Source organism: Callospermophilus lateralis, chromosome 2 (genome assembly GCF_048772815.1).
Source record: "Callospermophilus lateralis isolate mCalLat2 chromosome 2, mCalLat2.hap1, whole genome shotgun sequence".
NCBI lineage: Eukaryota > Metazoa > Chordata > Mammalia > Rodentia > Sciuridae > Callospermophilus > Callospermophilus lateralis.
This window is the reverse complement of record NC_135306.1, coordinates 1,101,768-1,127,693: the sequence shown is the minus strand read 5'-3', so window position 1 is coordinate 1,127,693 and position 25,926 is coordinate 1,101,768. Positions and strand designations below refer to the sequence as shown.

The 25,926-nt window shown below is 58.0% G+C and overlaps 3 protein-coding genes across 3 annotated transcripts; 1 reads left to right on the top strand and 2 right to left on the bottom strand.

Moving 5' to 3' along the window:
• Positions 1 to 2,213: 2,213 nt before the first annotated feature.
• Positions 2,214 to 13,916, bottom strand: Anapc2 (anaphase promoting complex subunit 2). The gene is made up of 13 exons (XM_076844958.2): positions 13,764 to 13,916; positions 12,876 to 13,498; positions 11,594 to 11,726; positions 10,233 to 10,407; positions 9,708 to 9,827; positions 9,227 to 9,344; positions 8,335 to 8,516; positions 7,636 to 7,777; positions 7,388 to 7,463; positions 7,103 to 7,306; positions 3,105 to 3,234; positions 2,644 to 2,879; positions 2,214 to 2,562 (listed from the first exon to the last, which is right to left on the bottom strand). The coding sequence occupies exons 1-13, from the start codon at positions 13,914 to 13,916 to the stop codon at positions 2,350 to 2,352; spliced, it is 2,505 nt and encodes an 834-aa protein (XP_076701073.2). The 3' UTR covers positions 2,214 to 2,349.
• A 135-nt stretch (positions 13,917 to 14,051) lies between these two features.
• Positions 14,052 to 15,501, top strand: Ssna1 (SS nuclear autoantigen 1). Its single transcript, XM_076842992.1, has 3 exons — positions 14,052 to 14,158; positions 14,416 to 14,615; positions 14,954 to 15,501. The coding sequence occupies exons 1-3, from the start codon at positions 14,107 to 14,109 to the stop codon at positions 15,059 to 15,061; spliced, it is 360 nt and encodes a 119-aa protein (XP_076699107.1). The 5' UTR covers positions 14,052 to 14,106; the 3' UTR covers positions 15,062 to 15,501.
• Positions 15,502 to 16,583: 1,082 nt separating this feature from the next.
• Tprn (taperin) lies at positions 16,584 to 24,652 on the bottom strand. Its single transcript, XM_076842991.2, has 4 exons — positions 22,817 to 24,652; positions 17,642 to 17,879; positions 17,443 to 17,549; positions 16,584 to 17,325 (listed from the first exon to the last, which is right to left on the bottom strand). The coding sequence occupies exons 1-4, from the start codon at positions 24,644 to 24,646 to the stop codon at positions 17,263 to 17,265; spliced, it is 2,238 nt and encodes a 745-aa protein (XP_076699106.2). The 5' UTR covers positions 24,647 to 24,652; the 3' UTR covers positions 16,584 to 17,262.
• Positions 24,653 to 25,926: the final 1,274 nt, after the last annotated feature.

Below are 25,926 nucleotides of genomic sequence, written 5' to 3'. Positions count from 1 at the left end.
TTGGTGGTACCAACCGAGCTGCACAGTGAAGGGGGGTGTGGTCTGATGTCAGCCTCTGGCGTTCAGGGGCCTTGGTTCCTTTTGTCAACACAAGGACTGCAGGGCTGGGTGGGCCTGAGCCCTAGGCAGCTGCAGGTCACTGCTGCACAGGGCTGGGGCAGGAATGGGCCAAGGAGGATTGCCTTCATCTACCTTTTTTGACTGTTCAGGGAGGGTTGGTCCTAAACTGCCAGCAAAGCCAGGTCAGGAGGGCTGCTGGTTCCTCCAAGGGATCCCCAATCACCCAGGAGAGGTTGACAGGGGGCCCTAGCCACACCTGCCCAAGCAGGACCTCAGGCCATGATTCCCTCTGGGAGCAAGGGGTCAAAAATGGTTGCAAGTCTAAATGTCACTGAAGTTAGAGACTGCTGCCTAGGTGTCTATTCCCTCTGAGACCAGGCAGTCACTGCTCAAGGCAGCTTGTCACCTTGGGCTGGCATTGTTAAACCTCCCCCTCCTCTCTGAACCTGTGGTTCCAAGGTGGGATGCAGAGTAGCCCCACCCTGCCACCACACCCCACCCCTCCCCTAAGGACCTGCCAAGCAAACCACAAGACAGCAAGAGGAAATGCCCGAACTGTGGTTGACCAGGGTGGGGCCTGCTACCAGCTGGGCCCCACAGGGATCAGGGGAAGGGCACAGCCTGACTCCATGGCTCTGATCACTGGGGGTCCTGTCTGACTGCCGGTAAGGTGCTCTCCTTTTGGGTCAACACTGCACAGGTCAGCAGCTCCTGGTGAGGCTGTGACCCACAACTCTCAGAGATCTCCAGGACACACGCTGGAGATAAATGCAAAGGCACACAAGAGCAGGGGCGTGCCAGAGGCTAAGGCTGGCACAGCCACCCTGCCAGGCCAGCCTAACAGGTTTGCATCCTGGTTACACGCCCCCCCCCGGGGTGGGGGGCAAGTGGTGACCAGGGACAGCAGGGCCCAGGGAGGGCCACCTGGTGGAGAAAATGGTGGGTGTCACAGCTTTCAGGTGTCTGCTTCCACCAGAACTCATGTAGTGGCAATGACACAAGTGCAGTCGTGGAGTGGAGGGGAGCAGGTAGGGGAACCCAAGAGAGCAGACCACTCATGCTGTGGCCAAGCCTGTGGGGCATTGGGAATCCTCAGACCATTGCTGAGATGGTGTCTAGCTTGTACTGCTTCCTGCTCCAATGCTCTAGAATAAGAGGGCGAGGGAAGTGCCATTCAGGACCCCAATGCAGAATAGGCCAGAGCTGGAACTGTGGGAAGGTAGCTCTCACCCCAGGACAGTGGACATGAGGGGTCCAGGAAGGGTGTCTGGAACAGTGGCAGCGACAGAGCTGAAGCTGGGTGTGGCTCGTGGTCTGGGCATGCACCCTGGGCAGGAGCAGAACAGAGGCAGTGGTTCCAAAGGGCCTTTGTCACCTGAGGACAGGTCTTGAGACAGAGCACTGCCTGCTTGGGAACAGCAGCTCTGGGGCTGGGACACCCTGCTCAGTTTGGAAGTGTCTCAGGCCAGCCTAGACCCAAGGGATAAGGACAGTGCTGGGACCTCTCCCTACCTGGCCTCTTGGACAGACTGCCAAGAGTGGCTGGTCCCTGATGTGAGGGGAAGGAGAGGGCTGGCCCATGGTGCTTTCCTCTCCCTGTGCCTGGACCTCAGGTTTGGAGGACATGGAAGTAACTGCCTGAGAACACATTCACTCATGAGCTCTAAGCACAGTGGCCATACCACTCCAGTGTGGGGCAGGCGGACAAATGGCTGATCTCAGGCCACTAGGTTGTGTCCTCATGCAGCCCTTCAAAGCTGGAGTGCATAGTCTTCTTCAGGCCACCTTGCAATTCAGGTTCTACAGAGTTTCCAAGCCCCAGCAACACCAGCTGCAGAGCCAGACAGACTGCAGACTGGGGGCCCCAAGGGCTCCTTCCAAAGGCCGGTGGAGAGGGAGGCTGAGGTGTGGCAGGTGGCTGGCTGCAAAGCAGGGCACTCCTAGGCAGCCCGTCCTTGCTCACTCCTGCTTGAGATACAGGCCCCAGAGGCGAACATGTGCAGGCTGACTGCCCGGGGCTTAGACCCCAACAGATGTGCAGGTCTGGGATGGGCCTCACCTATTGCTGGGCTCTAGGGCCAAGGTGGAATGGCCAATCCAGAGGGAAAATCAGGACATGTCCATGGGTTCACAAAGCCAGCAGGACACTGAAGGATAAGAACTGATCTACTTTAATCTGCATTTGGAGGGGGTGGGGCTGGAAGGAGCTGGGCAGGAGCGGAAGCCCTATTCATCCTAGGGTCATACTCAGGTGGGGGTGTGTCCCAAGCCTGGGCCTGGCAGGCAGCATCAGCTGCAGCTCTTGGGCAGGCGGTAGACACCGGCCGAGTAAATGAGCTGCTGGTCACGCACTTTCTTCTGTAGGTAGCCCTGGAGCTCCTGCAGGTCAATCTCCGCCAGTGCGGGGCCGGTCATCACAAACATCCGCAGCATGCTGTAGATGCGCTCCAGTGACAGGCTCTCCAGGTTGGTCAGCATGGCCTGGATGTAAGTCCAGAAGAGCTGGGGACAGCAGCAAGGTGGTCAGTTGGCCTGCCCACTGGAACTGTACCGCTCCTCCCCAAGCCCACCAAAGGCACGCACCAGCAGTTCCTCTTCTTTCTGGTCAGCCTGGGAGGCCATGCCTGAGTCACTCTCCTCGTCACTGTCTATGAGCACCATGCTGTCACGGTCCTGAGGTCGCTCCTCCTCGATGACAGAGAAGGTGCCAGGAGGCTCCTCGCGCAGCACACCCTGCTGCAGCCACACGGACATGCGCCGCCGCAGCAGTGCCACAGGCATCTTCACCACCTTGCTCAGCTCCTCCAAGGTCCAGATGGCTGTGCACAGTCACAGGCATGCTGGCATGCATCCTGACAGCCCAGCATGGCCTCCCAGAGGTCAGCGGGACCCTCAGCAAAGGGAAAGAGTCATTGCCCCATGGCCCAGGACTGCCCCCACTGGTCAAAGTGCCTCACCCCATGGCTGGTTATGGCAAGAGCAATGCCTGGCACTGGCCCTAGGGTGGCAGAGCCAGGGCAGACTGTTGGGACCTGTGGGCTCACCTTGATCCTGGAAGTACAGCAAGACTACTGCCTGCACGGGGGTTACTGCCACAGATAGGGTGCGATCAGCCAACTCTACATCCATGGTCACCAGGCCCAGGGTGTGTTTCCAGCTAAGGGTTCGCATGGCCTGAGGACAGAGGTCAGCATGCACAGCCTGTAGTCCTGACCAGGCCACAGAACTAGGCTCAGACTGATGGGCCATGCCACCTGGCACATGTGAGAAAGGGGGTCCCTGCCCACACCACTGCTAGCCCTGGCAGGGAGATGGTCAGCAAGAACAGACTCCTGAGTTCCAGTTTCTAGCTCCTCAGCTACCATAACGTAAGAGCAGGGACCACCGTTATAAGTGACATTGTGCCACCTCAGGACAAAAGTCCACACCCATCCTCTCAGGACCTTAGAATGCACCCTTCCCTGGCTGGAGTTGGCACCAAGGAGAACCTTTAAGAGGAGGTCATGTTAAAGTCAAAGGGAGGATAAGGTCAGGACAGGCACACAGGAGGCAGTGCCTGTAGTGATGTGGCCACAAGCCAGGAAACATCAAGGACTGCAGGTAGACACCAGAAGCAGGGGGTGACTAGGAAGGACACATTCCTACAGGTGCCAGAAAGCGTGACCCTGCCACTGCCTGGATACTGGATTTCGTCTCCAGAACTGAGACAATACATTTCTGTTGTTTTAAGCACTCAATTTGTGATACTTTTATAGCAGTCACAGAAATGGATCAACTTTGGTACCAGGAAGGGGTGCTGCTGCATGTAACAAATACCTGAAAACAGAAAAGGCTTTGGAATTGGGCCATGGGCAGAGACTGGAAGAACGGTGGAGTGATGCAGGTAAGAGCCGGGATGCCTTAGAGGTACAAGTAGATAAGAATGATGTTGGTGAAGGCTCAGGAAGGAGGCTGTGGTTCCTTAGAGAACACAAACGTCAAGAAGGGAAAACTAGTAGAAATGGAGACCTTAGAAGGTGCTTCTGAGCTGGGCACAGTGGTGCATGCCTTAGATCCCAGTGACTTGGGAGGCTGAAATGGGAGGATTTGAGTCTGAGGCCAGCTTGGGCAACTCAGTGTGACCTAATCTCAAAAATAAAAATCCTTTTAAAAAGTGCTTCTGGTGAAGTTTCAGGTGGAAATGAGAAATGTGTTATTGGCAACTGCAGCAAAAATGGCAGAAAACTTGGCTAAACTGTTCTGCTCTGTGATGATAAGTTGGTATACGCCCGAGACTCCCCAGCAGTGTATGGGAATGCAGCTTGGTTACTCCTTGTTGCTTACTGCAAAATGCACAGGTAGAGGAATAAACTTAGGAAGCAGCTGTCAGGAAAGGGGAAGCAGTACTTGATGACCGGTAGCTCTAAAGACAGGACCAGGGTATGGTGGGACAAGTGTCTACGGAAGTCAGGTGTGACTTGTGGGTTGACTGGCCACTGTGGCAGATCAGGAGCAGAAGGGCACTCAGGAAGGTCTGTGCATCATGGTGCTTAAGAACCGGACACCAGCAGAAATGCTACAAGCCAGACTGAAACCAACACAAAAGGAAGGGCCACCAAGCCACCAGGATGACGAGTCAGATCTGCAATGCTGGGGTGGGCTGCCCTGTAGGCCAAGAGGACAGAGTAGCAGGCAGAGTACCAGGCTTCAAGATTCCCTGCAACCCTTGCTGGGTTTCACTCCTTTGGGACTCATGACCCTTCTCTCGAATTTCTCCCGTTGGGAATATCTACCCTAGGCTTGTCTCACCAAAGTATTCTGGAACCAGGTAACCTCATTTCACAGCTGGACAGGGAATCTGCCCCAGACAGATCAGACTCCAAGTCACCATTACATCTCCTGAGATTTACATGCTGAGATTTGGGACTTTGTGTTCACATTCAGGAGAACACACTTAAGAGTTGACGCTAAAGAGTCATGGTTTTTAGGGATGTCGGGAGATGCACGCATAAGAGACCTGAATTCGGAGGACCATAGAGCAGACTGTGATGGATTGATCTGTGCCCTGCCCCACATTAAGAGATGTTAAAGTTCTAAATCCCAGAGACACGTGGGAGAAACACAGCACCCCAAGTTCTCTTGGGGCCTTGGGTTAGGAGGGAAGGAACCTTCCCTAGAACCTCAGAAGGGAGTGTGGCCCTATGACATTTCGCTTGTGATCCCTTAATGTTTCTGTTCTCAGAGACCCTAGCCTGTGGCACTTTGTTATGACAGCCCCAGAACACTGGTTCAGCTGCTCTTGGGACCAAGTACTGCTCTGAATCCTTCTGGGACTCTTGCAGCCCTAGGGACAGGCACCAAGGAACCCTACTTTACAGATAGAAATGGGAGCAGAGCCAGTGGCTTGCCATGTTGCAGCCAACAGAGCCCTCCCAGCTCTGGCTCCAAGCAGGACCTTCCCAAGTGCCACAGCAGGACAGACATGGCAAGACACAGGTGTAGACAACAGGTCACACAGCCACACACATCCATCAAGGTCCTCATCCAGGAGCTCTTCTGGCAGCAGATAGGAATTATGGCCACAGGCCTGGCCCCCCTCTCAGCATGGCCCAGGTGTCCTCCTAAGCCACTCCAAAGTCCAGCTAGAGCTGACAAGAGTACCACCAAAGGGTTGTATCCCAGCACATTAGGCCTGAGCAAGAGGGTGTGGCCAAACCATGCCTGGGACCCAAGGTTCAAGCTGGTGGGAGACCAATGGATGCCTCACACCAACAGGGCAAGCAGAAGGGGCAGAGGGAGAGGGTGTTGAGGGTGTGGGCCTGGCCACCCAGAGGTTCTCGACCAGGACGTGGTGGGCTGGGTGCCTGCAGACTGTAAGCACACGTGCCACTGCACGGGTAGGAGCTGGAGATTCCAGGCAGCCAGCAGCAGCCCACCTTTCTACTTGGCATCTGGGAGGGCCATGCAGACACAGATCTTCCAGAACCTGAGCTGAGGTGTGGGCAGGCAGCCAGGCTCTCATGGCCAATAGCACAAGCCCATCCCCTCCGTGGCTTCCGTGCTCAGGACCCTCTGCACAGGCTCCCCTTGTCTACCTCTGGAAAGCAACACTCTCTCCAGTACTGAAGGGACTCACTGTCCCGTCCAATGGTAAGTCAGCCTGTAAGCAGGACAAAGCCTTTCATCTGCAGGAGATCCAGAACCTCCTCACAGTGAAAAGACTACCTGCCAATGCTCCCACAGTCCAGCTCCTTGCCTCAAGCTCTGGCTACTGCCGGTTCACCCATCTCCAGAGGTTAGAATTCACCTCTCAGATGCTTTTGTTCCAAGGCCACCTCTCATATCCTCTGCCTGCTCTGCTGGGGTGCCCAGCTCCTTGCAGGCTCCACCACTCACTGGGTAGCACCACATGGACTGGATCCTGTGTTTACTCTGTGTCCAGAGCCTAGCTGGATATCTTAGTTGCTTCCTCTCCCCACATGGCTGACCCCTGAACTCCCCTACCCACCTCCAGCTCCTGGTACCACTGGGCCCATCTATACTTGAGGAAGCATGTACCACAAGGGGCCAATCCTATTACACCAGCTAGTGACCTCCAGACAAGTGGTCCCCTCTCTCCCTGGTATGCACTGCCTGCTCCCCTCACACTCCTTGCCCTACCCCTGTGCCTCCCAGGGCTCTTATCACAATTGTATAATTCTAGTCCCTGAGTGCCTTTGAGAACTGGAAAGCATCTTTGGGAAAAGAAAGCCAGAAGGAAGGTTGGGAACAGGACAATGGAGGCCAAGGGGGCTGGAGAGTGGGGATCACAGTAGAGATGCAATCTTGAATGACCCTAACAGGGGGGAGCCATGCACAGCAGAGGAGAGGGAGCTCAGGGGCAGGGGCTTGCTGTGATCCCAGGTCCCTGAGTCAGGATGACAGCTGAAGGAGCACCTGCACACACACCATAGGAGCAAAGCCATGCCCACGCCCCTCCTGCAGGGGTGGCTGGGCAGGAACCAATCCAGAGAGAACAGGGGTTGATGGTGGACTAGAGACAGGAGAGGCTTGGCAGCCATACCTTCAGCTTCTCATACTTCTTGCAGTAAACCTCCAGGGCTGCCCTGATGTCCTCGGGGACCTCCAGCTTCTCATCCTTAAAGGGAGGCCAGAACTCACTGGACAAGATAACAGCATAAACCCCAAAAGGTGGCTGCTCTTCCACAGGCCGCTTCTCATCCTCCTCTCGGATGTTGGCGTTGATACGGCGGGAATCTGCCATGTCCTGAGAAGGGCAAAGCATATTACCAAGGTCCTGGCTGAAGGAGTAAGGTCAGGGGCTGGGGAGCCGGCTATAGACACCCACCTTCAGCATGACTTCACAGAAGTGCATTGGGGCCTCACCAAAACGCAGTTTCAGCAGCTCCACATTGCGGATCTCCCTGGAAGATTGCGTTTCTGGGAGGGGCTGTGGTGTGCCCCACCCCAACGACATGTGCAGCCCAGAGCCTGCCCAGGCAACCCACCACCAGGGCAGCAGAAGTACAGCTCCTGTGGCTGAGAGAGCAGCATGCAGCACCCCCTGGAGGTCAGTGGGCACCTCACAGGCCTTACCGCTCAGGGCTAAAGCTGAACTGGTGCAGGAGCCGGTCGGCCAGCAGGGAGCGGTACTCGTTGATGAAAAGGTCCTTGCTGCCATAGATGCTGACCAGCAGGCTAATGATATCTGAGGAGCGCCGCTTGGAGCTTGACTTCCCTGGCCCAGGGGGAGTCATATCACAGGCACCTCAGCAAGGACAGGAACACCCCAGAGCCCACCTTGCTGGACACTGCAGCCCAGCACAGCCTGGAGGGCTCACTGCTCCTTGATGTGGCTGGGAATGACCCAGTGATTCCCAACAGACCTAGGCTCTGATCCCCCAGCCCGGCTGTCTTCACAGAGACCTTGCTGAACCAGGCTCAGGAACAAACTAAAGGACCTTGGGTTTTACTCTCAGAGACCAAAGACTAACTATGCCAGGCAGGAGCAGGGCAGGGACCCACAGTCATCAGAGACCCCACACAGAGGAGCCACAACCCTGCCATGAACCCAACTCTTCCACAAGCAACATCCACAAGGGGCGGGGTACTTCCCACAACTGAGGTGACCAGTGAAGGGACACAAAAAGTTGGCTAATGTTGACAAGGCTCTGACCTTGGATCCCGAGCTTAAGGTGATGGCTGCTGCAGACACAGTGAAGCAGCAGACCCCTAGACAGGCCCGGGAGGGGAGGGGAAGGGAGGGGAGGAGCGAAGCTGGTGGGGCGAGCTGACCTGGGTCAGCATCCACAGGGTCAGGCACCCAGTCTTCAGGCTCTCCAGAGTCATCCTCACTGTCCTGGCCAGTCTCCAGGCTGGCTGGGTCGGTCTTGGACAGCTCAACAGCCAAGTCTCCAGTTCCATCAGAGTCCCCAGTCAGCCCTGCCACAATCTGTCGCACTGTGTCCTCCCGTGTCCTGCCAGGGTGAGTGCTGCTGTCCCCACTGTCTGAATGGCCTTCACAACACCCACCCTAACATTAGACCCAGTACAGCCATGCCAATACCACCTGACCACCCCTATGGCCAGTGCCAATAGATTGGTACTAAAGGCAGGTACATCTGAATTTCCAAAACAGATTCAATACCATTATGAGACCAGTGAGGACCAATACGATCAGAAACCCAAAGACTAGTCTAATTGTGCTCAGGAAACAGCAAACTGACCAGACACCTGCCAGCTCCTGCTGCTCAGGTCCTTGGGCCCCACTCCCTGAGCCCAGGACCTTTGCTGCCTGAAAGATTTCTGGGCAACTGTGCCAAGGCACCTGTTCAAACACAGAGCCTAGTTCTCTTCTCTACTCTGCAGGAACTGATCAGCAACAAGGCTAATGTCAAGTAGAGAAGTCTTTCTCTCTGTGCTAAGAGGGGTGCTGGGAAGAAGCTGAGGTTGGGCCTGTGGCCACTGCACACAGAGCGTACAGTGATACCATAGCAATGTGGACAGGTGTCCCACACTGGCAAGGGGAAAGGAGCCCCTGGCCTGGTCCAGTAGACTCTGTCAATCAGGATAATCCTCAAGTTCCTGCTGTCCTGAGAACCTCTGGCTTCCACTGGACAGAACTATAAGAAGTTCAGTAGGACAAGAAAGCTGAGTACAGTGGCTCCCAGGCAGCCACAGCCCTTACCTCAGGTAGCGGCGGATAGGCTCACAAGCCACTTCCAGGATGACCATGGAAGGGTCCAGGACGCGCAGCGCCTTGATGGCAGAGATGTAGAGAGTGATGATGTCGCATGTGTTGACGCCTACGGCCAAAAGGATAAGGCAGAGCTCACACAGTGCCCCAGATAAGAGCCTCCCTGGTGCCAGCAGATCACTACCCTGGGTCCCATCCCCACCTCCACCCACTTTCAGGACTCTCCAAAATTCTTCAGCAGCAAGCTCTCCCTCTGCCAGGCACTCTGTTCTGAGACCATGTCCATCCCAGGTCAAGCTAGGCAGGTCATGATTTCAGAGAATTGAAGCTGAGATTGGCCACAGCTCCCCTGAGAATCACAAAAAGGCTGCTTCCTACCCATCACTTCCTTAAGGCTACAAGTCTAGGGCTTGGCATCTAGGAATGGCATCTGAGCCCAAGGGCTGAAGCTGGCAGTGACTGTGTGGGGTACCTGGGTGGAGGAGCCGAGTCTCCAGAGCAGCCCTGAGGGACACGAGCAGCTGCTGCCTCTGGTCAGTCCGCTCCAGGCAATATTTGAGGTCCTCGATGGCTGGCCGGGAGTCTGGAAAATCTGCAAAGAAGGGACATCACTCAGGGACAGAAAGGTGTGTGAGCATGTGGCTGGTGAAGGTGTGCCTAGTGTGCGAGAGGACATACTGTTTTGCAGAGGCCCTGGATGAGAGCCACCTGTTGGGCACTGGACCTCAATCACCCTCGACACTTTTCCGTGTTGATCATTTGACCAAAGAATCCCACGGGAAAGAAAAGACAAAAGTGATGCCCAGGACCAGTCCCCAAGCAGGAACCAAGACTGAGACAACAAAGGGGTATAGACACCCAGAAGCTACAGTAGGGAGGGTCCTGCTTCACTTGATGCACCACCCTGCAAGGGCTGTAGGTGCAGCTCTAGAGGGGACACAGCAAAGGCACTGAGGAAGGCCCCGGTAAGTGATGCAGGAGTTGGGGCAGGACCAACCTCGGATGATGCTGAAAAGCTCCTCAATGCGCAGGCTGGCATAGATGCGGTAGAAGAACCTCTGCACATGGCAGCGCCAGCGGCGCAGCGTGCTGCCAGCCTCAGGGGATGCAGGTCTGCTGGGGCCATCCTGTAGGAACACTTTGCCCAGCCAGCCAACCACCCTCTCGATCCACTGTGGGAGAGCACTGGTGTGTGAGGCACTGGGACACCGAGCAAGCTCCAGCTGACCCAGCAACTGCCCACCATCTGGCTAGATAACAGTGAGCCCCCAAAGCCAAGCATCCGGGGACCAGAAATACATCAAAACATGCAGGATAATAGGCTCCCAAATGGGCATTTCTGGTACCCCCAAAATCAGTACAACACTCATGGATGTCAGTGCCTGCATGCATCTCTGGTAACAATGATCCTAGTGTGAAAAGATGGCACACATGATCTGCATGCCATCTAATGACTTAGTGAGTAAAACCACTCTTGGAACCACAGATGTGACTATCAAAAAACAACTCCTGTGCAAAAAACGCAACATACAGTGAAATCATCCATGTGTGTAAACCCATAGGAAGACATTCTGCCATGTGGACCTGTGGACACACACAGACCCACAGACCAACAGCAAGACCACCCTGACAGTTTACCTTCTCCACTCCACTACCTGGAGCACATTACACCTACCCATAGTAGCTAGCCCTTGCAGGGCTCCCACCTGTTCTAGATCACTACAGTGGGGGCATCCATTCTGATCACCCCAAGGCAGCTAATCTGCACCTACAGAAGACAAAACACCTGGAAGCAGTGGGGGGAAGATAGGAGAAACAGGAGCAAAGTGGACAGTCTCAAGGGCTGGGCCCAGCTTCTCCACAACACTGGGAACCCAGAGCAGAGTCACAGAACACACCTTGAGGTCCTGCACTGGGACTACCAGCCCCTCGTTGCAGGTTGGTCCATAAGGAAACTGCTAAGGGAGCCCACCCTTAGGGCAGCAGAGAGTCTGAGTCAGGCATGGTGGTGCACACCTGTAACCCCAGCTACGCAGGAGGCTAAGGAGGGGGACTGCAAGTTCGAGAACAGCCTTGGCAACTTAGCAAAACCCTGTTTCAAAATGAAAGATAAGAACTGCTGGGGATGTGATGTGGTGATAGTGCACGTCTGGGTTCAATCCCCAGCACAAGTGGATATGTCCTCATTGTTACCAGAGACCAAAAGGACTAAGAAAGCTTCAACTACCACCTGGTCCTAGACCCGGTCCACCCAGGCCATCACACTCTGGCTGCTTCTACAGTCAGGGTATGAGGTTTGCCTAAAACATAGTCCCACCCCTAGTGTGAGGAGCACAGATCCAAGAGGGGGATCCTTACCTTGTGGAACTCTCGGAGGAAGGAGCGCTCATACTCGCCCCGACAGCGGTCCTCCATCCTCTCCCGGGTCACCTGGTGCAGTGTAGTGGTCACCGCCTCGGCACTGACCCGCTCCAGCAGACTGAGCCTGTGCCTACAGGAGAACCCTGTCCGTGGAGCACCCGTAACACACACCTACCCCTTGCCCAGGTCAGCCCTGCCTAGAGTACATGCCAGGTACACACTACCCAACACCCAGTGCCCAGAGAATCCCTCCCCACAGCTCTCCTGATGTGGGGAGTGAAGGCAACTCTACTAATGACTTTGAGGAAAAGCTGCTGGCAGGACAGAGCACTGGCAAAGCACTGCCCTTCCTGCCTAGCTGGTCTCTGCTCAGACTAGGGCACTGCTGTTCCCCGTGTAATCAATCAGTGGCAGTAGGCACAGCCACCAAGGCACAAGTCTCATCTAGGGGGGGCTCTGACACACCACTGCCCTGCTGCATGAGTACAGCTGCTAATGCTCGTACTTCCAGTGCAGACCTAGACCTACAGTAGCAGATGAGATTCGGGAGAAGAAAGAAGGTTACTATGTTAAGTTACACCTGGGATGAACATAGCAGAAGCCCTTCAGGGCCTCCTCCATGCTGGCCAGCCACAGAATCGCTCCCTCAATCACCTAACAGACTTTCCCAAACTGCATCACTGCCTGTTGTTCAACGTGGCAAACCACCACAAATGGCTACAGAGGAAGAAAAACTCACTAGAAGACTACAATAGGATGTGGCTCTAACAACAGCAGAATCCCTTTTCCCCTCTGAAGGACTGGGAAGAAAACCTGTTTACCGACACAGTGGCCTAAACTCCGACACATTTGGGAAAGAAGAACCAACAAGCATATCCTTCACAATTACAAAGTGAGGACTCCCATGGGAATGAATGCTATTTCTCCCTCAGTGAGTCTACAAAAAGCACAATAGAATTCTGTGGAGCCCAGCAAGTCTGGAATCAAAAGAAGTCTGCTAATGCAGACGCAAGCCATGTGGGGTCTCAGCAAAGTCAAAGCTGAAACCCTGGGATAGATGTGAGTGACAAAAGGCACTTCTGTGTCCAGGATAGAGTGTTAACTTGCCACACAAAGATCCCTCTGTCATGTCTCTGGCTATCAGGACAGGTGGAAGAAGACAAAACATAACCCCGCCCCCATCTAGCTCACCAGCTCCCTAAGAAAAACAGCTGGACCCAGAGGAGTAAGTGGGTCATTAGGAGGTGCAGGGGCACAACTACCAGGCAGAAGTACTCACAGGACCTGGCTGAGCTGGTGGAACTGCTCCAGCGCCTGACGGCACCAACACTGCTGCTTGTCACTGCCACATCCGGCACACAGAGGGCTCTGCAGGAGCCGATAGTACCGACGTCGTGCATACCGGCTGTCCAATTCCCCCTCCAGTTCTGGATCTGTGCCCCCTTCCCCTTTTCTCTTACTCTGCATATAGACTCTCAGGAAACGCCCATAGAGGCGCTGGACCATCTCCTGGAAAGTCCTAGGGGTGGAAAAGAACAGAACTCCCCGCAACATGATGTGGACCTTTTCCCGCAACCCTTGGGCACCAGTGCCCATCAGCAAGCCCAGACGAGTCCATTTCTCCAGGAGGTCTAGGCTGCGCAAGTAGGGGTCCAGGCGGCTCTCCAGCAGGCCGAAAGCGTCAAGGAGCAGCAGAAGGCACTGGGGTTCATCGGCAGAGTTCTCGCGCTGGGAGATGGCATTCCAGAACTCGGGAGAGATGTTCGCCTGCAGGTCGTTCTGGAGCACCTCCACGAACCACTCCTCCAGGACCGAGTGCAGACCATGGCCCCTCAGTACCTCCACCGCCGCACGGAGCTCCTCCTCCTTTGGCGGGACCGCACCACTGGTCCGGGAGGACGCCTGGAGCGCGGAAAACCGTTCAGGACAGGGGAGACGGCGCAGACGGGGGAGCGGAGGAGAGGCTGCGGAAACCCCGCTGCTCCCACCCGCGGCCGACGCTAAGGAAGGGCTACCAGGGGAGCGAAACGAAGCGGGACAGTGGAGGAAAGAGGCGGCGCCACAGCGCGCAGCGGGCGAAGCCGAGTGGACCCTGGGATGGACGGCCTAAAGCGCGCAGGGTCCCGGGAACCTCGCGCGGGCCCGCCGCTCCCTTCCCGGGCCTCACCAGCCCCAGCGCAGCCGGCGGCACAAGTCCGGTGCTCACGGTATTCCAGGCCACCAATAGCTCCTGCCCAGGTCCGCCGCCACCGCCTCCCACTGCCGCCGCCGCCGCCGCCGCCGCCGCCGCCGCCGCCGCCTCGGTAGCCTCCGTCTCCATCTGCGCCCACCGGTTCCCAGACCCGCCCTGCGTGGCTCCCGGCGATGACGTGCGCTGGGCGCGGCACGTCGACGTGAGGCACGCGAGAGGCGCACGGCGATGACGCCAGGCAGCGCGCTACTGGGGGAGTGCGCAGGCGCGAGCCGAGCTACGCTGGCGGCGGTTGAAGCGGCGGGACGCGTTGCTGACCATGACCCAGCAGGGCGCGGCGCTGCAGAACTACAACAACGAGCTAGTCAAGTGTGAGCGGCGGGGAGTGGAGGGCAGAGGGCCGCGGGGCGGGGGTCTGGGCCCCGCCTGCCTCCGGGAGGCCGCGCGAACCGGCCCGCGCGAGCCTAGAGCCGCGTCTTTCTGGACCGCGCCTGGCACGGTCCTGCGCCCCCGAGGCCCGGCCGGGACGTGCGCGGTTCGAGCCGGCCTCCCCCGCCGACTTCCACCCGGGAGCGGAGGCTGCCTCGGCCTCGGGCCCACGGTGCGGTCCCCCCCACCACCCGCTCAGGCATCGAGGAGCTGTGTCAGAAGCGAGAGGAGCTGTGCCGGCAGATCCAGCAGGAGGAGGACGAGAAGCAGCGGCTGCAGAACGAGGTGAGGCAGCTGACGGAGAAGCTGGCCCGCGTCAACGAGAACCTGGCGCGCAAAATCGCCTCTCGCAACGAGTTTGACCGGACCATCGCGGAGACAGAGGCCGCCTACCTCAAGGTGGGGCTCCTACCTGTGCCTTGCTGGCATCTTCGACTGGGGTAGTGTGGGTAGGCCAAGAACCGCGGCCGCTACAGGCTTAACCGTGGGGCTGCCTGCGAGGCCCTTGGCGTCCTGCATCCTCCTTAACTGTGGTGCATTGTGCTCAACGAGAGGTGCAGAGCGTACCGCATAGGCCAGAGCTAGCCCAGCCTGTTTCACAGGGCGGGAGGAGAGGGTTGTGGGTCAAACTTAGGAAGGAAGGGGGCACTTCCCAGATTCCAACACCTCATGTAAGGGGGCTGAGGCAGAGAGACTGATGGCCAAAAGCAGCAGCAACCTTCTTTCTGTGGCTGCAGATTTTGGAAAGCTCACAGACTCTGCTCAGTGTCCTGAAGAGGGAAGCCGGGAACCTAACCAAGGCCACAGCCTCAGACCAGAAGAGCAGCGGAGGCAAGGACAGCTGATGGGCTGGGTGGGCAGGGGCCTGTCTCAAATGTGCCCCATGACCACTCAGCCCTCAGCACATCTGTCTTAAAGCATCTTCTTCATGGCAGCAACTGTCTTCTCACTGTTTCAGGTGCCCAGAGGGGCTGTTGTCAACCTCTACCAGCCTAGGGTGATAAGAAAAACCCTAGGCACAGCCCACAGGGGTGGGAAGGGTTCTACCTCTGACTCATCCAGGCAATGAGGATGTTGGGCTCCAGGTCAGCTCTGCAAGGGGCCTCTCTTTTGAGGCCCCCATGTTCTCTTGGGCTGCCAGAAAGATCCTGGTTCTAATTTCAGCACTGTGGGAGCCCATTATTTTGTCCCACCTCAGTCAGCAGGATCCAGGCGAGACAAGTGGGGAAGGGGCCTCTCTCACCCCAGAACCCAGATTGTCAATAAAGGTTGTTTTTGTACAGATCCTCACCAGCCTCCTATCTGCCTAGCGCATGGGCTGCCAGACACCTGCAGAGCCAGAATGCAAATCTTGTCCAGCTGTGGGGGCTCCTTCTAGGGAGGGGAAGCCCTGTAGTGACTTTCCCTGTGACTGTTCCTCTTACCAGGGACACAGAGCTGAGGGCCCACCTTGCCTAGGTCAGCCCCAGCCTCAGCTCTCCCAGTAGAATTGCTGATCCTGTCCCCTGTCTATGAGGGTTTCTGCCACACCCTATTGTCAATTAAAGAACCTGGGCTGAAGATAACTAGTGACCCCTAAGTACCCACACCAGCCACTGGAAGCCCTGGTCCTGCTCAGTAGGGAATAGGGGGACTTCACCCATGCCCATTCTTCATGCCAAGTTCTGCTGCTGGCAGGGGCTGGTGTTCCTCCCTAGCCATACAACAGTTGTTGCCCAGTTCTATCCTTCCAGGCACCCTGGGCCCAGCTCTGTTGACCTTCATGGGGTCTCTGCAGCTGCCCAGGGTCTGGGCTTGTTTGAAAGCTTGTGTTGGCCAAGAGGGTCCAGAGGAAATTGGGCCCACCCCTCCTGGGCAACCAACTACTCTCCTCCCTCCAAGAGCCTGGTTGGACAGCACCTCTGATCTTGGGTTCAGCTCTCCAGGATGCAACACTTGCATTTGGCGCTTGAGTAGCTGTAGACAACCCCAGCTCTGTACTGCAGCTGAGCATGTTGGACTCCAGCTGGGGCTGCTCCCAAGCAGGTAGCCCTGTCTCTCCCTGGCATCTGCAAAGCTGTCCTCTGCCAGAATCTTGTTGTAGGCTATTGTGGGTCAAGGAGCTTCCAAGGCAAACATAAGACAAGATCCCCAAGGCTTCTCCCACCTAACACTCTTGCACCTCCCACTCTGTCCTGCCTTGGCACCCTCCCAGGCTCCTGGCCCCTGACAAAGCTACTTTGGACCTGATAGCTGAAATACACTCACCTTCCCACTTGGAGGTTAGGCCCCTGGTTCTAGATTTCATCCTAGGATGAAATCCAGGATGAGTTCCAGACCTGACTGCTGCTTCCCACTGTGGGCTCTGGAAGGCTGGGAGAGTGGGAAGCAGGATAATGGGTTGTGATGGATAAGAGCTGGGACTAGTAGGACCTCAGATGAGAACCACTGGAACTACTTCCCACCCTCCTTGACCCAGGCTGGCCCTTCACCCTGTTCTCAGGCTGGGGAACAAGCAGGGAAGCAGAGGCCGCCTTGTCCAGTGTTGTTTATTGAGTCCAACATCAGAAGCAAGAAAACACTTGCCATCTGTCAGAGGGTAGGCTGAGCTCCACCGTGGTAGGAATGTGAGACAGGGGGCTAGGAATCCTGCAAAGGACAGCAGCTGGGACAGCCTCTGGCCCCCACATGCCCGCTAGTTGCCAGGCACAGCAGCAGGGCTGGGAGGTAGCCTTGGAGGCAGGACAGAGGGCAGCCTGGGTTGGAATCTGATCATAGACAGACACTGTCCAGCAGTACCCTAGCCCTCCCCATAAGAAGTCCTCCACTTGTGCTCTTCTTTGGAGTCCCCAAATCCAGGATGAAACCCAGAAAGACTTGACCTGACAGTGGGAGGAACCCAGTTGCTTCTGGGGCCAGCGTGGGTATGAGGCCATAGGAAGGAAGGGCTGGTGAGCACGGCCAAGAGGCACAGGTGCAAAGTAAGGGTAGGGCTCTTGGGCACTTGTCTGGCTCCCAGGGTCACCACATCTGGGGCTCAGCCTTGGCCATCCTGGCAGCACAGGGGTCAGAAATAGAGGGCAGGCTCACTGCGGAAGTCGGAGAGGTCGTTCTGACTGGCAGGTGTGAGCTGAAGAGGAAAGACAAAACGAAGCCACTGGGATTTGTCTAGGCACCAACCTGCCCCCTGTCCCCCACCAGATAGCCCTTGGTACTGTGGGTATGTACTCCTGTTGTGCTAACTCACCATGACCTCCTTGGGTGGGGGCTCTGCCTCCCTTGAAGCCTGCACCAGTATCTGCTCCTGCCACTTGCTGAAGGCCATGGAGTGCTTTGGAGTATAGCTGGACAGGCCTGTGGGCCAAGGAGCACATGCATGGACACAGATACGTGAACGTGTGGCCCAGGCGCCACCCCCTCCCAGCTGCCCATCATAGGACACTCACCTGAGCTGCCCTCTGGCAGCCAGGGGCTCTCGGGCCCCACGCCGCTCACAAACGTGGCACGGGGCAGGAAGAGGGTAAAGGGTTTCTCCTCTGAACCAAGTCTCTCGTCTTCCTCTTCCCCCTCCTCTCCTTCCTCCTCCTCCTCTTCAGCCTCCACCTCTTCCTCCTGCACTAGGGAGCTCTCGGAGGGGTACTCGAATGTGGTCTGTAGACTCTTGTCATTAAAGGAAATCTTCATCTGGGAGTAAGGAACATGTCTAGTAAGGGCCCATCAGCCCTTTGGAGGCTTTAAGCAGGTGGAAAGCACCCTTTACCTGGAGCCGAAGGCCTCACGCAGCCCCTCAACCCTTGTCCTCCAGCAGCTCCTAAAACCAAGTTTATATCCTGGCCATCTGGGCACCTGGACAATCCTGGATAGCACTGACCACCACACTACCAAGGGCCTGCATAAAAGGCCAGCACCTGTAAGGGCCTCACAGCCCTCCCTCACCCATTTTACAGGCCAAGTGGTGTGTCTGCTTCTGTAAACCTGGGGTGCCAGTGACCTCCAACTCCACCCTACTGCCCATGCCACAGGCTCCAGAATTTCACACCTGAGCAAATTCTTCCCACTTCTGGTAGTCTCAGAGCCCAAAGTGGGCTTCTGGGGTGGGCAGAGGGCCATGGGCACTCTTGGTTAGGATCCTCCCCTTGTTCAACCAGGTCAGGCTCTGCTGGGGGCAACTCAGTCTCCCCAGACCTGCTCAGCTGAGCTTGGCCTGAGCCCGACTGGACCGTAATGAATATGAGCAGCTACCAGCCTGAGCAGATGGGAACAGCCCTGCTGGGACTCGAAATATTAAACTCCTGGGCACAAGACACCAGCAGCCAGCTCAAGTTCCCCCACCTCCCCTGGAAGGAGCTGGAGGCAGGAACAGCCCCAGGCAGAGAACCAGAGCAGCCCAGGCACAGCAGAATGGGAGAGTGGCCTGGCAGGAGGGCTTGCTCCAAAGCAGCTGAGGTACAGGATGGCAGAAGGACCAGGTACAGGCTACAAGGCATGCACACACAGCCCACCAGGGGTAAGAGGCACTTCCTGTGAGGAGGCCTCCAGTGATGAAGGCACACACTTCTGCCTCCTGCTTCTCAGCCCTGACAGCTGCACTCACAGCTAGGGTTAGCCTGGCCCTTCAGGGATGAGGGGTGACTGCCTAAGCTCCCAGTGCTCCTATCTCTACCTGCTCACACAGAGCCTTGCAAAGCAATGCATCACCAAGTCCCACTCCCACCCAGCCACCCAGCCTAGCTGTCCTCACAGACATGTGGTCAGGGAGATGAGCAGATGAGAAGACCACCTGGGTCAGGCAGAATAGAAGGAAGACATCTGCTGTCAGGGGAAGGCAAGCTGTCCCTCATCTGACCCTGCCCTCTAGTAGGCCCACCCAGTCCTCCAGCTGTGGTCCCATGGGAGATGGGACAGAGACAAGGTCATGACAGTGGGGTAGCCACTAGACCCCACAGACATCTATCTGCTGCCAGTCAGTTTGAGGACAGTGTCACCTAGCCCTCATGAAACAGCCCTTGAGGACAGATACTCCAGGAGGGGCCCAAGGTAGGATAGAACTGGGCTCCTCCTGCCCCAAGTCCCATGGTGAACTGGGCTCCCAGTGGCCCATGGATACATGGAGCTCTCTCTGCTGACCCTGACCCATCCCCCACCACTGAGGACACAGGAAGGACCAGCTGCCAGGGCCTGGCGGGATTATTGAGCCCTCGTTAGTCCGCATGACTGGCTCCTACCACAGAGGCCTGGGGGTTGGATGCACGTGGGCACTGAGCCTGGCACTGCCTGGCTGGGCTGAGCGGGAGGTGCTCACAGGCCCATCAGTCCCAGCTGGGACCCAGGGTCCCCGTCACGTCTTGCCTCCCTTGTCTTCTCTACTGGGCTAGTGCTGTGTGGGCCTCACAGCCCTCCCTTCCCCTTAGAACACAGGTTAGTGGGTCACAGGACATCCCATGACTCATACTGCTGTGGAGTGGGGCACCCTCCAGACTCTGGGCTGCCAGGATGGGTGGAGGGTGTGGCCAGGGCTGGTACTGCATACACCTGGTCACTGGCCTCTAAGGGACTTTGCCCATCGCACCCAGCTTGGCAGGCAGGTGGTAGAGGAGCCTCTGGGCGTTCACAGGGCCCTTTTGTTCTCCCTCCACCCACCCTGCCAATGCACACACAGCTTGAATTACTGAAGGGTGTCCACACTGGACTGAGGGCCAGCGAGCTGGGCTTAACCTGCTTGGAAGTGTGCACTGAGGTTGGCCCTGCCCTCCTGCCACAGCCTCCAGTCAAAGTTCCCATGGGTGACAGGACACAGGACCAGGAAAACCCGGCTGGGATGTACACAGCTGCTTGTTCCCAGAGGCACACTTGGCCTCCAGCACTGGGCAGGTCCTCTATAAGTGAGGAAGCCATCTGGAGTAGGTCCTGGGGTTCCTGGCCCCAGAAAGATCACCTCCGGGTGCTCGTGGGAAGTGGGAGGAGGGAGCTGGAAGAAAAGGATAGTAGGTGAGAGGAGACTAGGTCAGTGTCCTATGGCAGAGGGAGCATGCCCACCAGGCTCAGGGTTCCAAGCTGGCAGGGAGGGGTGACTCAGGGACGGTTCATGAGGGCCACACCCTGGTGTCTACAGATGGGAATGAGGCTGAGAGCCTCAGCTGAACCATGGAATTTGGGGTGAAAAAAGTTAACTGAAGGTGAGGTGGGAGGCCTGGGTATCAATGACTGAGTTCTGGGGACACTGACATGCTTGGGTTGGACAGAGGACCAGGAGGTGGGGAGGGGAAGCCACAGCCAGACAGGAGTCAGGACAGGTGGCACTCCACAGTGTCCATCCCTTTGGGAGGCAGCGTGAGGAGGGGTGAAAAGACATTCCCAACCTCTAGGAAGACTGCCAAGTGGGCAGAGTGGCTGCAACTGTGTTGGGCCGCGATAGTGGAAGTATGCTGTCCAGCTCACAGAGGGAGGGAAGAACAAGGTGTCTGTCCACTCTGCCAACAAACAACCTAAGTGGAAATGTGCCCCTGCCAGGCAGGCTCTGTGGGGCACAGGCCAGTGAGGAGGTGCCCCCACCACTCAGAGCAGGTCTGGGCCTCTGAAGTTAAGTGAGGGCTGTCAGGCCAGGGCCAGGCTCTCCCGCTAACCTTGCTGCCAGACAGTTCCTGAAGAGCTGCCCCTCACCTACACCCTGGGAAAGTCATCAGCACTTCCCACCATCGCCCAGGAGCCACCAAGTGAACAGTCTGCCCAAGGTCCTCCAGGCTGTGCCCCCCAGCCCACCCACTTCCCCAAGGGAGAGCAGGAAAGTGCTTGACCAAAGGCTGGCTCAGCAGCTGGGGGCCTGCCGAAGTACCCCATGGGGTGCTCATGGCCCAGGGACCACAAGCAGGAGGGATGCCCAGGAAAAAGCAGAGTGTTCTGAAAGGCTGGGCATGCCCTTCCTTTCCCAACAGGCCTCCCGGCTCTTGCTGGGTAGGGCAGCTGGTGTGGGCACAGGCAGGATGTCCACCAGCAGGTGGTACAGCTCAGGCAGGGCCCTGGCCAGCCTGCTTAACCATGCCTGTTGCCATCCATCTGGACCCTCAGTGCTTCGGGCTGGCCTGGAGACTGCTTCTCAGTCTCAGCCCTGCCTCCCACAGTTCCTTCTGCCCTACTCCTCTCACTCCAGCTCAGCTGCAAGTGGACCATGGTTCTGTTGCTGGCTGAAGGCAGACGGCCATGCTCTGGCAGCTCCCCCCAAGTCCCAGGAAGAGGCCAGGCTCATGGTGGACAGGTAACACTAGTTAGGGGTAAGGCTCTGGAAACAGGAACCTGGACTCAGCTCCTGCCCCCAGAGCTCCATGGCCCCATAAACCTCCTGAGCCTACCTCTTCATCTACATGAGCACACTGTCATCCCCTCTACTTCTGGGGCAAACATGGGGAGGGACCACCTGACAGAACGGCAAGGTCCAGTCAGGAAGCAGGGAGGGAGGAACAGAGGCTGGATACGGACAGAGGCTGGAGCAGTGACTGCTCAGGCTACAGCCCAGCCTTCCCTCAAGGGCTCAGAGTGAGCAAGGCCAAGAGTGGAAGAGAGTCCCACAGGGCACCCCAGTGTCACAGCCCTGACCCCCCAGCCTGGAACCCTCAGGGAGATCATTATGGGTTTCTGACCCAGCAGATGGGAGTCTGCAGGAGGGATAATGTTAAGGCCAATTCCCGGGGCAGGAAGACAAAGAGGGGAAATAACCCACCGTCCCAAGGAAGCAGGTGGGGAGAGGTGGGCTGGGCTGACACCAGGGGACTCTGGTTATCCCCGCAACAGGGGAAGGCACACCCAGGCTGGTCCCAGCGACAGCAGAACACACTGGACTCCTACAGCTGACAGACTCAGGCAAAGGGACTTGGAATTTGCCCTAGGGGACAAACACTGGCCCAGGAATGACCAGGAAGAATCTGAGGAATGCTTTCCTTGTGCCCAGAGGGTTCCAGGCCACTGGCTAGAGATGGCCAGGAGTGAGGCTCACCTGGCTAGCCTGCTATGCGCCTCCAGCAGGGCTGCTTTTGGGTCTCCTGACCAGGTCTGGCACACATCGTCAGTGTTCAATACACTCATGCGCAAGGCCGGGGCCTGCCAAGCTTTGGGCCATGGACCTTTGGACAACTGAGAGCCCCTTCAACTAGCTCATGAGTTCTGCCCCCGTGCTGATCTCAAGGTAGGGATCTGACTGCACCGACATCATTGCCTTCTGTTCTGTCCCCCTTACGTCCTGGTCCTGACAAACTGTGCAGGATGAGATCCACAGGACCATAGCAGGCTACCCTTCAAAGCTAAGGCCAGGGCAGAGCCAACAAGGCTCATCCAGACCCACAATGGCACAGGCCTATCCAGCCAATTCCAGATGGAGCCATAAGAACTGTCAGGAGGCTCTGTACTAGCTGGCTGCCCACCCATTCAACTCTGCAAAGTATATAGCTTTCAGTTGGGCCTTAGAACTCCACAGGGGCCCTGGGCCTAGTCACAGCCCCAGTTTCCTCTAGTCCAGATAGAAGCCTTCCCCCACCAGGTCAGGTATCCTGGGAACTGGGCTCACACTCTACTTACAGCTCCCTGTCCTTCACTCTCTTCTCCTAGAAGGAAGCCCTGCCCCGACCACTGACCTTCTTTCTTGAGGAACCAGCCTTGGTGAGGCAGGACTTCTGCAGGGCCAGGTAGCCACCAATCACCTCAATCTCATGCACAGTAGGGTAGCGCTTCTTCAATGTGGTACCCAGGGCAGCAAAAGATCCCGAGAGACTACCAGCCTCCTCTTCCTCAGGCTTCCGTGGCAGGGGCTCCCCATTGGCTTGATCCGACTGTGGCATCTGCAGGGCCCCTGTCTTTCTCTTGGGCACCACTGTGAACGTGTTGCTGCCTCGCTGCTGGAGCTCTGAGGAGTGCTCAGGCCTGGCACGGTGCAGGTGGTACTGGAGAGGCACCTCAGCCCCTGAGCAGGGTAGTTTGGCTTCTTGGGGAGCTTCCTCCTCTGAGTCCACCTCATCAATGAAGGTGATGGGCAGTCCTGGCCTTGAATGCTCCCCATCATCATTGGCGCAGCTGGGAATCCCCAAACTCTCAGCAGGCTCTGCCTCAGCAGTAACTGGTAGGCATGGGGGCGGTGAGGATGGCCTCTGCCACCTAATGGACCGGTCTGTGAGGGTGATGGCTGGCCTGGGACAGCCCCCCTCCTTGGCTGCCCACTGCACCTCAATCCTAGAGGGGCTCCTTGGGAGGGCAGGCACACCGTCCCCTCCAGACACCAGCTGGGCTCTGAGCTCCTCACTCTGAGAAGCCCAGCCCATCTCTGGCTTTGGCAGCTCCACCAACTGCTTCCCCTGGGGAAGAGGGGCCCTGGAGGCGTTCCGCTTGGGGATGAAAACGAAGGAGTTGCGGGAGTTCACACGGAGGCTAGCCAGGGCTCGTGCCTGGAGGTCCCCCAAAGGGATGGTCTCCATGTCTGGCTTGGGAGCTGGCCTTATCTCAAAGGAGTTGTTGGCGCTGGCGGCAGCAGAGACTCTCAGACAGTGGCTGGGAGTGGAAGTGGCACTAGCAGAGCTGGGCGCGCAGAAGGCAGGGGGCGCGGCTGTAGTGGCACTCGGGGTCCCAGGGCTAGGGGGCGGGTGGAGGGAGGGCTCCCCCGACTCCACCTTTGGCTTCCACTCTCCCGGTGCAGTTGGGGAGCTCGCGAGCCCGTTGGCAGGGCCGGCCAGGGGGTCGGGGTCGGCGGGCCCGTTGGAGAGTGAGCGAGTGCCCACGCCGCGGGCCAGGCCCCGAGGGTGGACGGTGAAGGAGTTGCTGCCGGTCTTCTTCAGAAAGTCGCTGCGCCGGGTCACGGGTCCGGCCCCGCCACCGAGGCGCCCCGGCTCACCACAGGCAGTTCGCCGGCCCGCGAGCGGAGCGGCGGGCACCGGCTGAACAGGGGGCGCAGGGCGGGAAGGGGGCGCGGGCGCCCCGGTGAGCGGTGGTGGCGGCGGGGCGGGGCGGGCGCGCTCGGGGCTCCCGCGGCGGCGGGGCGCGGCGGGTGGGTCGAACTTCTCGAGCAGGCGGCTGACTCGGCCGGGCGGCGGCGCCTCGAACACCAGCACCTCGGCGGCGCGGATGCTGGCGGACGGCGGCGCGGCGGGCGGGAAGCCGGGCGCCGACTCGATGATGAGGATGTTGTCAGCGCGGATTGTGCGCACTCCCGGCACACGGCGGTACAGCTCCAGCAACTGCTGCGCCGGCCGCGCCCCACGCCGCCGCTCAGACTCGAGCCGCATGAACGGGTTCTCGCGCAGCGGGCCCAGGCTCTCCGCCAGCACCAAGCGCTCGTCCGGCCCCGCGGGCGCAGCGCCGGGCCCCGGACCCGTGCCCAGGGCAGCCAACTTGGCCCGCTTTCGCTCCAGGATCTCCCGCTTCCAGGCGGGCATTGCTGCGCGCGGCCCTGGGCCCGGCCGCCCAAGGCCGGCCATGCTAGGTACTCGGCCGCCGACGGCACTGGGCGGACGGCCCCAGCCACAGGCGCGGGGCACAGGGGCGCGCCGGCCTTCGCGCCACGCCCATGCCCGACCGCTGCCCATTGGGCAAGTGCACTCGGACCCGCCCCGCACCCAGCCGCTCCACCTATGGTAGGGGAGGAGGCCAGCAGCTGTCTAATGAAGGACGCTCACCTGGAACGCCCTCCAGAGGCCTCATTGGACTATGCCTGGCGCCGGCCATTCCCTGTTGGGGAAAGGCCCCGGACACGCCCCCGGTCCTGGAACTTCATCCTAGTGGCCCCCACTTCCGCCTCTGCGCTCTGCGGTTCCAGGCGCCTTGGGCGGGCCAGAGGGCCGGGGCCTGGAGCGCCCTCGGGCGGACCCCAGTCTTGCGCTGCGGATGACCTTGGCTGAGCCAGGACTTCCTCGTTGCACTAGCAAGCAGCCTGCAGGTTCCATCCACTGAGAGCACAGCGAGGGAGCTGTCAGCACGACGGCGGACAAAGTGCAGGCTGCACTGCCCTCATGACCTAAGTGGGGAGTGCTATTGAGTACACAGCTTCTAGGTCCTCCCACCTGTGGTCCAACAACAGTGGACTCTCAGGCGAGGGCCACTGAGAGACATAGGTGCCACTTCTGAGCCCCGCCCCGCCCCGCCCTAAGGAATGGGTTTCTCTGCAACCCTAGGTTTTGCAGCCTCTCAGACTGCATTGCTCAGAAAAGTGTGTGAATCTCTTGTTACAGGTGGTGCTTCCCAGTACCTACTACAGTAGGACCTATCTTCCAGGAGACACACCAAGGAAGCCTACTTGCTCTCACACATAAGCAGGCCCCCAGGGCCCTGCACACTTGGACAGCTCTCCAATGCAGAAAATCACAAAAGCCAGAAGCTTCACGTGAGCAGCCCGTTATCACACCTTTTATCTGTTTAACGTCCCTCCCCGCAGGCTGGGTGGAAGTGCCTTTAACGCTGAGGGCACATCTTTGAGCTGGTATCTTGGTGACACCAAGTTTTCTTCTCTGGGGAGGACTGCACAATGCTCACTATATTCTTTCCAGCCCAGGGACAGTAGGGAGATTGCTTGGAGCCAACAGGAAGAAGGGGAAATTGGAAAGCACAGAGAAGTGGCAGTCTGTCCTTCACCTGTCCTGTAGTTAGCAGTGGTCTCCCTCTTCCACTCCACTTACCTTTCAGGAACTCTTCCCAGCAGCACCTGGGTCTTGGCAAAGACACGGAGTAGGCTTTGGCCAAGGGTCCCTTCTCAGTTTCAGGG

Coding starts and splice junctions, on each gene's coding strand:
- Anapc2 (XM_076844958.2), bottom strand. CDS start 13,916: ATGGAGACGGAGGCTACCGAGGCGGCGGCGGCGGCGGCGGCGGCGGCG. Junction 13,499..13,763: donor CGCCGGCTGCGCTGGGGCTG/GTGAGGCCCGGG, acceptor TCCGCGCTCCAG/GCGTCCTCCCGGACCAGTGG. Junction 3,235..7,102: donor AGAAGTATGAGAAGCTGAAG/GTATGGCTGCCA, acceptor CTCTGTCCTCAG/GCCATGCGAACCCTTAGCTG.
- Ssna1 (XM_076842992.1), top strand. CDS start 14,107: ATGACCCAGCAGGGCGCGGCGCTGCAGAACTACAACAACGAGCTAGTC. Junction 14,159..14,415: donor CAACAACGAGCTAGTCAAGT/GTGAGCGGCGGG, acceptor CCACCCGCTCAG/GCATCGAGGAGCTGTGTCAG. Junction 14,616..14,953: donor CAGAGGCCGCCTACCTCAAG/GTGGGGCTCCTA, acceptor CTGTGGCTGCAG/ATTTTGGAAAGCTCACAGAC.
- Tprn (XM_076842991.2), bottom strand. CDS start 24,646: ATGGCCGGCCTTGGGCGGCCGGGCCCAGGGCCGCGCGCAGCAATGCCC. Junction 17,550..17,641: donor GCTGCCAGAGGGCAGCTCAG/GTGAGTGTCCTA, acceptor CTTGGCCCACAG/GCCTGTCCAGCTATACTCCA. Junction 17,326..17,442: donor CCCCACCCAAGGAGGTCATG/GTGAGTTAGCAC, acceptor TTTCCTCTTCAG/CTCACACCTGCCAGTCAGAA.